The 14,677-nt window shown below is 36.1% G+C and overlaps 1 protein-coding gene across 1 annotated transcript in view; it reads right to left on the bottom strand.

Annotated features, from left to right (window-relative positions):
* RP1 (RP1 axonemal microtubule associated) overlaps positions 1–14,677 on the bottom strand; it is a 333,216-nt gene that overhangs the window by 31,374 nt on the left and 287,165 nt on the right. The window contains exon 27 of the mRNA XM_057303012.2: positions 2,432–2,651. Coding sequence (XP_057158995.2) covers positions 2,432–2,651 — 220 coding nt within the window. The remainder of the gene's footprint in view (positions 1–2,431; positions 2,652–14,677) is intronic.

Genomic DNA, 14,677 nt, shown 5'->3' with positions numbered 1-14,677 from the left:
TGAGGTAAATAGAATAGATAGGTCTTGAGACATGCAGGGTAGAAACCAGAATTCTAAATTTTTTAGGACCCCTTCATTTTTCCCACTTCATCATCTTCTGGGCATCCCTGGATACCACTGCCACCTTCACATGACTGCAGAACAGCTACAAAGAACCATTAGCATCAGGAGCTTTATGATGTGTTAAATGAAATCTTATATGAGAGAATGTTTTTGCAAACTGTCAAAATATATACAAATATAAAGCATTAGTATTATTCTACATTTCTCATTTCATTAAGCAGGACTTACCCCAAATCTTTCTTGCTGTGTCTGAATTAATCAACTAGTATCTGGGGGCACGTACCCATGTGTTCTGTGCCATTCTAACAGAGATTGAGAGTATGTGGGATGGAGTACCAGCTGGGATATAAGGCTAATCAAGGAGACGCTGGTGGAGAGAAGCTCAGCTCCTCTGGTAATTGTAGAGGAAATCAGCAGGAGGTGAAGGGCAGGGACAGGGAGGGTTCAAAGAATCACTGAAATGCTGAGCAAAGACTTCCAGGGGCTACTGAAAAGAAGGAACTGATGAGAGGCCAGAAGAGGCGGAGTCATTAGACTGAAGATGGTAACTATGGCCATGAAGACAGAACGACTTCTAAAGAACAGGACCCCTATCCGAATCATCTGGATTTCCTCTGGTGCTCATTACTCCTGGCTCACACCAGCCACCTGAGACCTGTTTGTAGGCATGTGTTTACCCTTATCTGTGTGGAATGGTTGAATGAGTGGGTATTAAAGATGATGGGATGGTAAACACCTAATGGAGTGCTGGGGCTCTAGGCAGGAAAGAAGACAGGGCTGAAGATGAAAATGTGTCATTCTTTTGTGTAGAATTAACAATAGAAGTTAGAGAGAGGCTCAAAGGGGAGTAGCGAATCAAGCATTTAAACCCACCTGTTCAAGGCAAAATGACCAAGTAGGGCCAGTAATATAAAGAGAAAAACTTGGATGAAACAGTCAAAGAACTAGGCTGGTACCACGTGATGAAGGTCAAGGTTGGAGAAATATTTAATAATGATGATGGTGGTAATGGCTAGTATTTCTTGTGGAATTATTGTATGCTAAGAACACTGCTGTATACTGTAAGTACATCATCCTAAATATTATAAATGCATCATCTCATGTACTGAAAACAATCCTGTGACATAAGCGCTATTTATCACCATTTTACAGACAAGGCATTGTTGGCTAAGCTACTTAGCCTCCATGACACAGCTAATCACATCACCAAGCCAAGACTTGGTTCCAGAGCCTCTAAGAACCTCTGCCTCTTCAAATGAGAGATCATGAGTATTAGTATCAAATACAACAGAGAGGTTCAGGACACTAAGAATACACACACACACACTCATACACACAGACTTTTTCACATATGCATGCAGGAATATGCACACACATGTATACACATACACATAGTGTCACATGCATGCACACACTCATACTCATATACACACATGCATACATTCAGTCACGCACATACATATGTAAGCATTCATGCACATACATTGAAACACTCACATGCATACATTCTGTCACGCACATACATATATAAGCATTCATGCACATACACTCAAACACTCGCATACACACAAACACATACATGCACACATATACACACACATATACACAGTCATTTCATTCCGAACAAAGAGGCTATCAGTATCCATTAAGAAATAACGTTTTCTCTCCAGTGGTGGAAGCAAAAAGAAGGTAGTTATTAGAGATACCGGGAATGGACAGAGAGAAAACTAAGACATTGGGTGAGTTCGCTTTCAAGCAAAAAAGAAAAAATACTCAGTAAAGGAATTCAGGTGCTACAAAGTTCATGATTGCTGACATTTGTTAACATAAATAGCTAAGAAGAAAGTCACATCTAAATGGGTAGCAAAGCAGATTACAGAAACATGAGCTGAACACACACATCTATTCTTGGATATACATTGTCACCTTTGAACAGACATACTGGTGTTAATCCTAATGTTCTAAATCAGGGGTGGGCAAACAACTTGCGGCCCGTGGGCCAAATCTGCCAGCCACTTATTTTTGTACAGTCCAGGAGCTAGAATGCTTTTGATTTTTCTTAATGATTGAAAAAATCAAAACCAGAATACTATTTCTTAACAAATAAACATTATATGAGACTCCAATTTCAGAGTCTACACATAAAGTTTTATTGGCACACAGCCACATCATTTGTTTCCATATTATCTATATCTGCCACCTCACTACACTGGCAGAGTTGAGCAGTTTTGGCAGAGACTTTATAGCCCACAAAGTGTGAGATATCTACTGTCTGGTCCTTTACAGAAAAAGGTGCCAGCCCCTATTCTAAATCATCTCAATTATTTTAATTTTCAATACACATCACAAAGGAAATGAAATTATATACCTGGCAAAGGGGCTTTCTTTGTTCCCATGATGGGTATTTCCTTCCATAGGTCTCCATCATTTTCATTCTCAGCTATCCAGCAATCAACAGGTAAACAAAATAGCTCATATGTGGCTATATTTTCAAGTCTAACTTCTTCCAGATACCACCTGGGATTCTTTCCAGTGTTGTCATGTCCAATACGTATTTTATAGATTTCACCAATATCTTTGAGATTGATCTGCAACACAAAGGATAAAAGGGAACTAAAACTCCCTACATCTCCAATTTCCAAATTCATATTCCATTTTGAACTCACTACTTACTTTTTTATCATAAATACTCCTTACTAATTTCCCTTAGAACCAGTTACTTCTAACACCATGAAATGCTGTTCTATATGATGAAGCATGTATCCACTGACCATGGAAAAACCAATAAATTAAATCCAGCTAGTTTTCATTACATCCTTTCTTTTAGCAACTCACCATTACTATCTTGCAATATGCATATTTTATTGTAATTATTATCACACACTATTCATTCAGTGGTTAGACCTGAAGAATAAGACAATCCTATGCTCCAGTGTTATTAAGATTGAATTTTCCCATTACAGTGAGATCCTGAGGAAGAGACCACATGTACACCTAGATTTAAACTAGGGTTCACACTGTGATTCTACAAAAGTGTTGGTAAAATGATTGTATTCCTTTGCACCCCCCAGAACACATAATTATTCAGTATGACAAATATTCTAAGGTATTATTTATTATCCAGAATAAGCAATATTTTTCTTTTGAAAATTCCTACAGGGGTCATATGAAAAAAAATTGATCAATTATGTACTGCATTAGTTTTCTATTTCTGTTGTAACAAATTACCACAGACTTAATTACTTGAAATAAGACCCATTTATTGTCTTCCAATTCCATGAGTCAGAAGTCCAGGCACCATGTGGCTCAGCTGAGCCTCTACTTAAGACCACACAGTCTGAGATCAAGGCACTGGGTGGGCTGGGCTCCTCTTTGGAGGCTCTGGGGAAGCTTCTGCTTCCAAGCTTATTCACGCTGTTAGCAGGATCCTGTTCCTTGAGGCTGCAGGATTGAGTTGCCTGTTTCCTTGATATGTGGCCCTCTGAATCTCCAAGTTACCAAGGGCACATCAAACCCTTCTTATGTTTGGAATTTCTGCTACCATTGGGAGAAAAATGTTTGCTTTTAGAGGCATGTATAACTTAGAGTAGGCCCACCTGTATAAACCAGATTAATCTTCCTATTTTAAGGTCAGCTAATTAGTAACCTTAATTACGTTCTGCAAAATCTATTTGCCATGGAGCATAACATAATCATAAGATTAACACCAGGGCCAAAAATCATGAGGCCAAAATTCTGACTGCCACATACTATAATTAGAAACCATTTAATCTGCCTTCTGATATTTCATCTGCCCTAATCCCCACAATGACCTGCAACATCTTTTCTCCCTTTGGTATTACCATAAATGGTCTCATCATCACAGAAATTACACCCGTTATCCAGACCTGCTACCTTTTTCTACTAAAATATTTTTCTTGATAATATAACCTTGGGTTGTCATATTGGTGATAATTGTTCTGAATAAATTCTGTCCTGTAGCCAAAATGCTCTCTGGTCTGGGTGCACAGAGACAGAATTCATCACAGTCAAGCTAAATAGTTGGTCTCCCTCCTATTATTTCTAGAACAATGTGATTACAGGAATTCTATCACATAGAAAAAATGTTAACATTGGTGCTTAGTTCAGATAAGTACAGGACTCCTAAAATCCCCCTCAAAGTTGCTGATAGAAGGAAATATGATAGAAATCAGTAGCCAAGCTCCAAAATGCACCCTAAGGCAAAATAACATGGTCTCTTCATAGAAATATGGAACCTCAGGTTTTGATATCAGACAGACCTGAGTCTGAAAGTTAGTTGCTTGTACCCTGGCTGGCTGTGTGAACTGCAGCAAGTTTTTCAACCTCTCTAAGCTTCAGTGCCCCCATCTGAATACTACAATAGTACCAATCTTACAAAGTATGATAGAAGTCAATAAATATAGCAGCTATTTTTTTATGAGTCAGAATTTTGTATTAATAACAAAAAGAAGTGGTCTAAATATATCTAATCTAAAGACAGGACAGAAAATGGGTCCAAGCACTCACAGAAGGAAATTAAAACTAAGTTTGGCCATCATAAGTGAAATTAAAATTGATAAACCCTGTGTCTAATTCTGTTGGTAATTCACAAATATACTTGTAAATAATAACTGAATAGTGTCATGGCATAGCAACTAAATTACCCATAGATTGTGCATGCCTGGGTTAGCCAACTAGAACCAGAACTGAAATGACTGTACTACAGCATGGCTAGTGCTATAGACTGCTTCCAAATTGCTTCTAATATACTAGTCAAATTAGTTTGGAACTTAGTTCTGGTTTAATACATCAACCTGAGTCACTTCAGTTTTAATGAAATAAAAATGTAATATGCCTAGAAATTTTTCTTGCATATAACTGTTTTTGGTTTTCTACATTTAACTTCCTACATTTGAAAACACACAAAAAAGGACAGTGACTCCAAAATGTAGGATTTTTCTAACCAGGATACCCTAAACCCACATGAAACTGTAGTATTTTTTCAATAAATGGTAAATAAGTTATTTTTAAAACTTAAGTTCTAGGAGCAAATTTCATGTTGTGCAAAGTCTGTATCCTCTGTTTAAGACACTTTCATATGTTGGAGAAATACATTGGAACACCAATTAGCTTTGTGATCACTGAATTCAATCTGGGACATTTTATCTTAACTCAGCATCTCAAGTCATCTAGGACAGTTCATTTTACATATTGATTGCCCTTCAAGGAAATACTATAGCTTTCAACTCAGGGCAGGAATGTAGAAGTATAAACTAGAAACTTGAGTTCTAACAAGTTAGAAACACTAAAAATTATTAGGGTAAATTTTAAGAGGAAGCGACACCACAGAAAAAAAAACTCCCAAAGCATAGACAATTTGTTATATTATACAACATGAAAAATATGATACTCTTCTCCTCTACACATCCTGGGTAAAAATTTCTTATTAAAGAACTGGAAAATAAAACTTTCCTGGCTTAATGAGTAAATGATACTTAGATTTTTTTTAAAGGCTACAAGGGCTTTATGGCCTAGAGTATTCAGGTTTCCTTCTGAAACTAAACAGGGGTCCTTGGTTTAAAAAATGCTTTATTCTTTAGCCTTGGTGTCATTCACAAAGCTGAATTCAAAAGCCCTTTCCTCAAAAATCTTAAAAGGCTTCAAGAATCTAAGTGATCTCAGATTCTAGTGGGTTTTTCCCTGCACAGAATATCATATTCTCCTACTCCCGAACCCCTGACTCTGACCTTGACTTTCAGAGGGAGCAGATTTCTCACGCATTTGATTATCTAGAGTTATGATGCCTCTGAAGATTTAGGAGCTACTAGCTCTAAATAATTCTGGGTACCTTAAATACCCTTGTCTTACTTTCTTGAGAAAATTTAAACTTAAGTCTTAAGTTTCATTCTTACGTCTTTAGTCTTAAGTCCTTTGCTCATTTTTAGCATTCCCCACTAGACCCTTAACTCCTTGAGGATCTGAGCTCTGTCTTTCTTTTCTTTACCCTTAGTATTTACACAAAATTTGGCAGAGAATAGACTGCTTTAAACATATGTTAAATAAATCATATAGCTGTTGATTTTTTTTCATTTCATGTGTTTCCTTCGTTCTCTTTGGCTTCTATCAAAATTTTGGTGGGCACAAAAATCTGATAATAATTTGCAAAGTTTTGATGATGTGTTATAACAGTCTCCTTATAAGTATCTGAGCCCCAGTAACTGGGAAAATGTTCTTATTAACACTTTGATGCTTGTGTGTGTATTTTTTTAATTTAACAATAACAGTTTGTAATCCAATTAGTTGCTATTTAAATGAATGAACAATATGGCTTATATTTCGTTACAAAGTCTATATTTTCAACAGTGAATTATTTCTATTGGAAAACAAAGTCCTGATATGTTTTTGAAGGAGTTGCATGATTAAGGTTAAAGCCAAGGTCCACTAATATGGATCTTTAACTTTCTCTAACATAGCAGTCATATTTCTCCTGGATTTTGAAGTAAATCTTGATACATCTTGGCAAAATATAAATGGATTGTAATCAATTCTTCATGTAGTTTCCACTTTTATTCTAGAAGGGTAACTTATTTTGACCTAACTCTCTAGCAACAACAATAATAAATTCTGCTTGGGGGCGCTGTAAAACAAACAAAGCAGGCAGCAAAGCCAGGGATTTGACCTTAAATGAGGGAGAAAAGACCTTACCCTTGAAAATAGCCAATATCTATATTTGTATAGCTTTTTGCCTGAGGGCATTTCCAATTCTATGAGAAACAACAAGGCTAAAACTCAAGCAGAAACACACAGTCTAATCTTCTGAAGAATGGGCAGAATGAACTTGGAACTAATTTGGAACTACCAGAGAAGCTGGAAATTAAGAGGGGAGATCCCAGAAAGGAGGGAACAAAAGTAGGTGATACAAATCTGCATGTAAATGCCAGTCAAATCCTAGACCAATGACTACACTATTCACATGCAGGTATGACTGCAAGGAGCTCAGAGAGAAAACAAGTCAGAAGGCTAAAATAACTGAGTGGCAATTCTAGCTGTTACTTACCACAAGTGACTTTAGAAAAAGACTTTAAAGTTTGAGTTACACCAAGTTATAAAAGCATGATAAATTCCCAAGGCTTTCCATCAAATCCCTAGAAGTACCATGCATTAGAAATGACAACTACATCTCTTTACTAAAAAGATTCTCTCAAGACTAAGGATAAAGCTGAAATAGCCCTGTCCTAACAAGGCATAAAAACAAACCCCTACATTCGAGATGATCCACAAATTAACAGCACTCAACATTCTTCAGAAGAATATAACAGAATACAGAGTTACTGCACTATTATCCACAAGGTCTAGTATGCAATCAAAATTACTAGACGTATGAACAAACTGCATAATGTCAATAAAAAAAGGAGTTAATAAAAATACACCTGCAAATAACATGGATGTTGGAATTAGCAGACAAGGATATTAAAATATAGTAAATATGCCATATAATCTACAGGAAAAGAGGAATATAATGAGTAAAGAGATAAGCATTGTCAAGTGCTATCTAGAAATTATATTAAAAAAGTGAAAATCCTAGATCTAGAAAATACAATAAGTGAAATAATAATTAATGGAATAAAATAACCAATTAGACACAAAAAAAGTCAGTAAACTTGAAGACAGTTAATAGAAATTATCCATATTGAAATAATTAGTAAAACAATTTAACAGCATCTCAGCAACCTATGAGACAGTATCAATTAAACTAACATATATATAATTAGACTCCTGGAAGGAAAGAAGAGATTGAATAGAGCAGAAAAAATACTTAAATATTTATTAAAATTTTTCAACTTTGGTGAAAAACAGCAACCCACAGAAAAAGCAGTCATAGTGAATCTCAAGCAAAATATATATAAAGAAAATCACACCTAGTAAGATCATAGTAACTGATGAAAAGGAAAGAAAAATTCTTAAAAGCAGCCAAAGAAAAATACTATTTTTATATAGGAGAATAGTAGTAAGAATAGTGGCTATTTTTGCTTTAGAAATAATGCAGGTCAGAATACGATGAAGCATCTTTTAAGTTCTAAGAACAAATGAACATTGTCAAACTGAAGTTTTATATCTAGCAAAAAATATTCTTTAAACATGAAGGTAAAATGAACATCTCTTCATTAAAAAAAGCTAAGAAAATTTATAACTAGCCAACTTGTACTATAAAAAATGCAAAGAGAAGTTCTTCAGGTTTAAGAGAAATAATACAAGATGGACATGTAAATGTATAGCAAAAAAGGAGAAGCATGGATATAGTAAATATACTATACATAAAAGGGTATATATAAACCACAATTTTTCTTCTTTTATTAAATTTTATGCAAATCAATGGACTGTTTAAAGCAAATATAATGAGGAATAGGATGTTTTGTGTTTTATGGGGTTTGTAATATATGTAGAAATAAAATACATAACAGTAATAGCACAAGGGGTTGAAGGGATATTAATAGGATAGCACTTTTTAAAGTTTACTCTATGTGATAAGAATGCATATTGTAATGTGTACAAAAACCACCAAAAACAAAAAACAGGCACAGGTAATAAGCCAAAGGAGAAGATACTATTGAATGTTAAAAAAAAAAAAAAAGAAACAATAGGTTATCCCAAAAAAGAGAAAGGAGAAACAAATTAATACAAGATTGAGATATCCAGAATATATAAAGAATTCTAAAACAACAATAAGGTGCAGCCACTATGTGAAAACATTTGGTAGTTCTCATCATGTTAAATATAGTATTACCATATGACCCAACATTCCACTGCTGGGTATATATCCAAAAGAATTGAAAACAGGCATTCAGACAAATACTTGTACATAAATATTCAGAGCAACAAAGTCTATGCAGCCAAAATGTGAATACAAACCAAATGTCCAACAATTGATGAATGTATCAACAAATTGTGATATATACAAACAAAGGAATATTATTCAGCCATAAAAAGAAGTGAAGTACGGATATATGCTTCAACATGGATAAAACTCAAAAAACATGATGCTAAGGGAAACAAGTCAAATAAAAAAGACCATGTACTCAGTGAGCCCATTGATATAAAATATCTAGAAATAGTTGAAGAGGCAGAAAACAGATTACTGGTTGCCAGCTCTGAAAGGGAGGGGAGAATGGAGAGTAATTGCTGAATGTGTACAGAGTTTTTCTTTTGGCATGATGAAAATGTTTTGGAACTAGACAGGGTAGTGGCTGCATAACATGAACCACTAAATGTACTAACTGCCACTGAATGGTATGTTTCAAAATGGTTAATTGTATGCTATGTGAATTTCAACTCAATTTATTATAAAAGTAAATGGATCCAACTTTTTATTTCAATGGCAGAGATTATCAGACTGGATTTAAAAAGTAACATCTAACAATATGCTATATATAAAAACTGTACTGTATAAAGATACAGACAGCTAAAAAAGGAAAGGATGGAAAAATGAGATACCAAGAAAACACAAAGCATAACAAATCTGCATCTGTATATTAACATTAGATAACAGTGACTTTAAGAATAGAAATGTTACTAGAAATACAGAAGGTCAGTGGGGGGAGGGAGTAGGGATAGCATTAGGAGATATACCTAATGTAAATGATGAGTTAATGGGTGCAACACACAAACATGGCACATGTACACATATGTAACAAACCTGCACATTGAACTTAAAGTATAAAAAAAAAGAAATACAGAAGGTCATTTTACGACAAGAGTCAATTCAGCAAGTAGATATAATAATCTTCAATGTGAAGGTACCTACTAATAGAGCTTAAAAACAGGAAGAAAAAGCTTGATAGAAATAAAAGGGATAGACTAATATGCAATCATATTTGGCGATTTTAACATCTTCTCTCAATAATTGATAGATATTTACAAAAAATAAGTAGGAATATAGAAGACTATCAATACTATCAACCAACTTGCCCTAACTGATATTCAGAGTACATTATATCCAAAAGCTTCAGAATACATACTCCTTTTTTTAATTCTAAGAACATTGAGATGTGTAGCTTTTCCAAATTAAATGGATGTAAAATTTTAATTCAGAGAAATTTATACTGGTTTATGGGAGAAAGTGTTGTCCTTTCCCCCTCCCCAGAATCATTCCACATGATCTATTCATATAATTCTTAGTAAATTTTCGATCAAATAATTGAGAAATCCAGTGACTTTTCTCACCAGATAAGGGAAAAATCTAGTGAATTAAAGTCTCTCTGCTTATTTATCCAAATGATTTTTTAATATTTACTTGGTTCAGTCAGTTCTTAAGAACATAGACATTTGCTGATCTTTCTGTATTTTTTTTGGAATGATCATAGATATACCAGAGGTAAAATGGTGTCAAATACCTATCCTGAACATCCAGAGAGCCTCCTTATATTCATCTAGAACCCTGATTATGTAATTCCATCATAAATATATCAAAAGTCAGATGTTCTCTCCATGTTCTGTCTCCTCCAAAAACATACTTGTGATTCTTCTGCTTTGTACACTTTATTAATATCATTAATATAAATTTTTATTGATTGTATTTATAATGGAGGCTTTTATTTTCTGGTTTCATCTAATTCTTTAATTTCTCAACAAACCGTATTTTTAAAAATATATGCTCTATTTCCCAAAGTTCCCATGATGTTTTGGAAAACTTTTTGGTGGAGCAAGAGCATATGGCATTAGCCATTGGCAGGAAGCAGAGGCAGGTTTACCATGAAGGTTTACATTTCAAGCCCAGCAAAACCAAATCCACTTCCTATCTAGAAATTATATATAGTCATGCACCGCATAACAACATTTGGGTCAATGATGGACTGCATATATGCAGTGGTCTTGTAAGATTATAATGGACCTGACAGGAGTTTGAGATCAGCCTGGCCAACATGGCAAAACCCCGTCTCTACTAAAAATACAAAAATTAGCCAGGCATGGTGGTAGGCACCTGTAATCCCAGCTACTCAACAGGCTGAGGCGGGAGAATCGCTTGAGCCTGGTGGGGCAGAGGTTGCAGTGAGCTGAGATCGCACCACTGCACTCCAGCCTGGGTGACAGAGCGAGACTCCATCTCAAAAAAAAAAAAAAAAAAAAGAAGAAGAAGAAAGAAGAAAGAAGAAGAAGAAGAAGAAGATTATAATGGACCTGAAAATTTTTTATTGCCTAGTGACATCGTAGCCGTCATAACGTCGTCGGGAACACATTACTCACGTGTTTGTGGTGATGTTGGTGTAAACAAGCCTACTGCACTGCAAGTCATATAAAAGTATAGCACATACAATTATGTACAGTACATACTTGATAATGATAATGTCATAGTCTGTTGGTGTTGTTATAAAGGAATACCTGAGGCTGGGGAATTCATAAAAAAAACAGGTTTATTTGGCTCCTGTTCTGCAGACTACACAAGAAGCACAGCACTAGCATCTGCTTCTGGTGAGGGTTTCAGGAAGCTTCTACTCCTGGCAGAAGGCAAAGAGGAGCCCTGCCGAGATCACATGGTAAGAAAAGAAGCAAAAGAGAGAGGGGGAAGGTGCCAAGGTCTTTCTACCAACTAGTTCTCTTGAGAATTAAGAGCAGGAACTCACTCACACTTGAGAGAATGGCACAAAGCCATTCATGAAAGATCCACCTTGATGACCCAAAGACCTCTCACAGGCCCCATCTCCAACCCTGGGGGTCAGATTTCAACAGGAGGCTTGGTGGGGCCAAACAAATCATCTCCAAACCATAGCAGATAATAAATGACTATGCTACTGGTTTATATATTTACTATGCTGTACTTTTAATTATTATTTTGGAGTATATTTCCACTTATTTTTTAAAACTAACTGTAAAACAGCCTCAGTCAGGTCCTTCAGGAGGTATCCAGAAGAAGGCATCGTTATCATAGGAGATGACAGCTCCATGCATGTTTTTGTCGCTGAAGACCTTCCAGTGGGACAAGATACAGAGGTGAAAGATGGTGATATTCATGATCCTGACCCTGTGCAGGCCTAGGCTAATGTGTCCGTCTATATCTTATTTTTAACAAAAAAGCTTAAAAAGTAGAAAAAAATAATTACTAACTACTTTTTTTTTTTTTTTTTGAGACGTAGTTTTGCTCTTGTCGCCCAAGCTGGAGTGCAGTGGTGTGATCTCAGCTTACTGCTACCTCCGCCTTCCTGGTTCAAGCACTTCTTCCGCCTCAGCCTCCCAAGTAGCTGAGATTACAAGCACCTGTCACCACGCCTGGCTAATTTTTGTATTTTTAGTAGAGACAGGGTTTCACCGTGTTGGCCAGGCTGGTCTGGAACTCCTGACCTCAGGTGATCTGCCGTCTCGGCCTCTCTTAATTGCTTTTAAAAATAAAAAATGTAGCCTGGCACAGTGGCTCACGCCTGTAATCCCAGCACTTTGCGAGGCTGAGGCAGGAGGATTACTTGAGCCCAGGAGTTCAAGACCAGCCTAGGCAACATGGTGAAACCCCATCTCTAGAAAAACATTTAAAAATTAGCCTGGCATGGTGGCACGCACCTGGAGTCCAGCTACTTGGGAGAAGGCTGAGGTGGGAGGATCACCTGAGCTTGGGAGGTGCAGGCTGCAGTAAGTCACGATTGTACCACTGCACTCCAGCATGGGCAACAGAGTGAAATCTTGTCTAAAAAAAAAAAAAAAATACACTATAAAGAAAATATTTTTGTACTGCTGTACAATGTGTTTGTGTTTCAAGCTGTGTTATTACAGAAAAATCAAACAGTAAGCTAAGGTTACTTTGTTATTGATGAAAGAAAAATATTTTTTATAAATCTAGTGTAGGCTTGGTGTCCAGTATTTACATAAATTGGTGTACAGTAATGTCCTAGGCCTTCACATTCACTCACCACTCACTCACTTCCTCATCCAGAGCTACTTCCAGTCCTGCAAGCTCCATTTATGGTAAGTGCCCTGTACAGGTATACCATTTTTTATCTTTCATATCATATTTTTACTGTACCTTTTCTCTGTTTAGATACATAAGTCATTATCATTGTGTTACAAGTGACTACAGTACTTAGTAGTACAGGTTCAAGGCCTAGAATCAGTAGGCAATCCCATATAGCATAGGTGAGTAGCAGGTTAGACCATCTAGGTTTGTGCAAGTGCACTCTATGATGTTTACACAATGACAAAATTACCTGTGACACATTTGTCAAAGGTATCCCCATCATTAAGCAAGGCATGGCTGTATTAAACTTTGAACATGAAGCAGGAAAAGTTTAATGCAGATCCTTTTAATGGTCTTTTTTGTAAATATTTTGTAGGGTTTGGATTGAGTGACATATGAGGACTTGGCAATTCTCTTCAAGTTTGTAAAATATACATTACATTGGAGACTGAATTTATGATTGGATTATTTGATGTAAAAAATATTTCTGCAATTTTCATAGGAGTTTAAACTTTGCTGTAATACTTAAGCAACTCATGTTTATATTGATGACAGAAATTCTTTATAATGGTTATTCTCTAAAAACTGAAACAACTTGTATCTTCAAAGAAATATCATGGAACAAAGAACTCCACAGTAGGCAAAGCTAACAATTTCAATTATGCATAGACTTTTGTGGTTAGACAGAAGATAAATCAGTGCTATCCCTCAAAAGCATTCCTCCAGGAGGTGGCAATGATAATGCAGACAATGTGGGGGGCACAGCCATCTACATTATTCTCCAAGTACTGCATCAAGGACTTGTCTTTCTGTTCATGATGCCCTTCCTTTACATTTTTGCCTACAAAAATGTTTCTCACTCTTTAAGATTCTGCTCAAATGCCAGCTTCTCAAATGTGGTTGCTTATCCCACGTGTTTTAAACCTGAGTCAATTGTCAGGCTAAGCTGCCTTTTTCTCTAGTCAACCATCTCTTATTACATCTTTTTTGCTTTTTGTTTTTGTTTTTAATTTTGAGTCAGGCTCACTCTGTCACCAAGGCTGGAGTGCAGTGGTTACAATCATGCTTCACTGCAGCTTCCAATTTCTGGGCTCAAGTGATCCTACTGCCTCAGCCTCCCAAGTAACGAGGACTACAGGTGCAAGCCATTGCACCAGGCTGATATTTTTTTGTGGAGACAGGGTCTTGCCATGTTGCCCAGGCTGGTCTCAAGCTCCTGGATTCAAGTATTCATCCTCTGCTCTGCCCCCCACAGTGGAATTACAGGCATGAGCCATCCTATTTTATCTCTTATATAGCTCAAGCAAAATATGTAAAGGAAAACTTGATACAACTAAAGAAAAATAAACATATCCACAAGTACTGTTGGAAACCACAACATCCATCTCTCACAAATTAATAAAACAACTAGACAGAAAATCATGAAAGATATAGAACTAATACCAACAACCAGCAGGGTCTAATAGACATGTATAGAACACTCCACCCAACAGGTAAGAGTTGTCTGTCATATACGTAGTTTGCAAATATTTTGTCCCATCTGAAGTGTGTCTTTTCATCCTTTTAACGAGGTTTTTCACATATTAAAGTTTTTAATTCTGATGAAGCCCAATTTATCACTTTTTTCTTTGATGGATCATGTTTTTGTGTCTAAAGACACAATAATACGTGCCCAAG

This window comes from Pan paniscus, chromosome 7 (genome assembly GCF_029289425.2).
Source record: "Pan paniscus chromosome 7, NHGRI_mPanPan1-v2.0_pri, whole genome shotgun sequence".
NCBI classification, from domain to species: Eukaryota; Metazoa; Chordata; class Mammalia; order Primates; family Hominidae; genus Pan; species Pan paniscus.
This window is presented reverse-complemented; position numbering and strand designations above follow the sequence as displayed.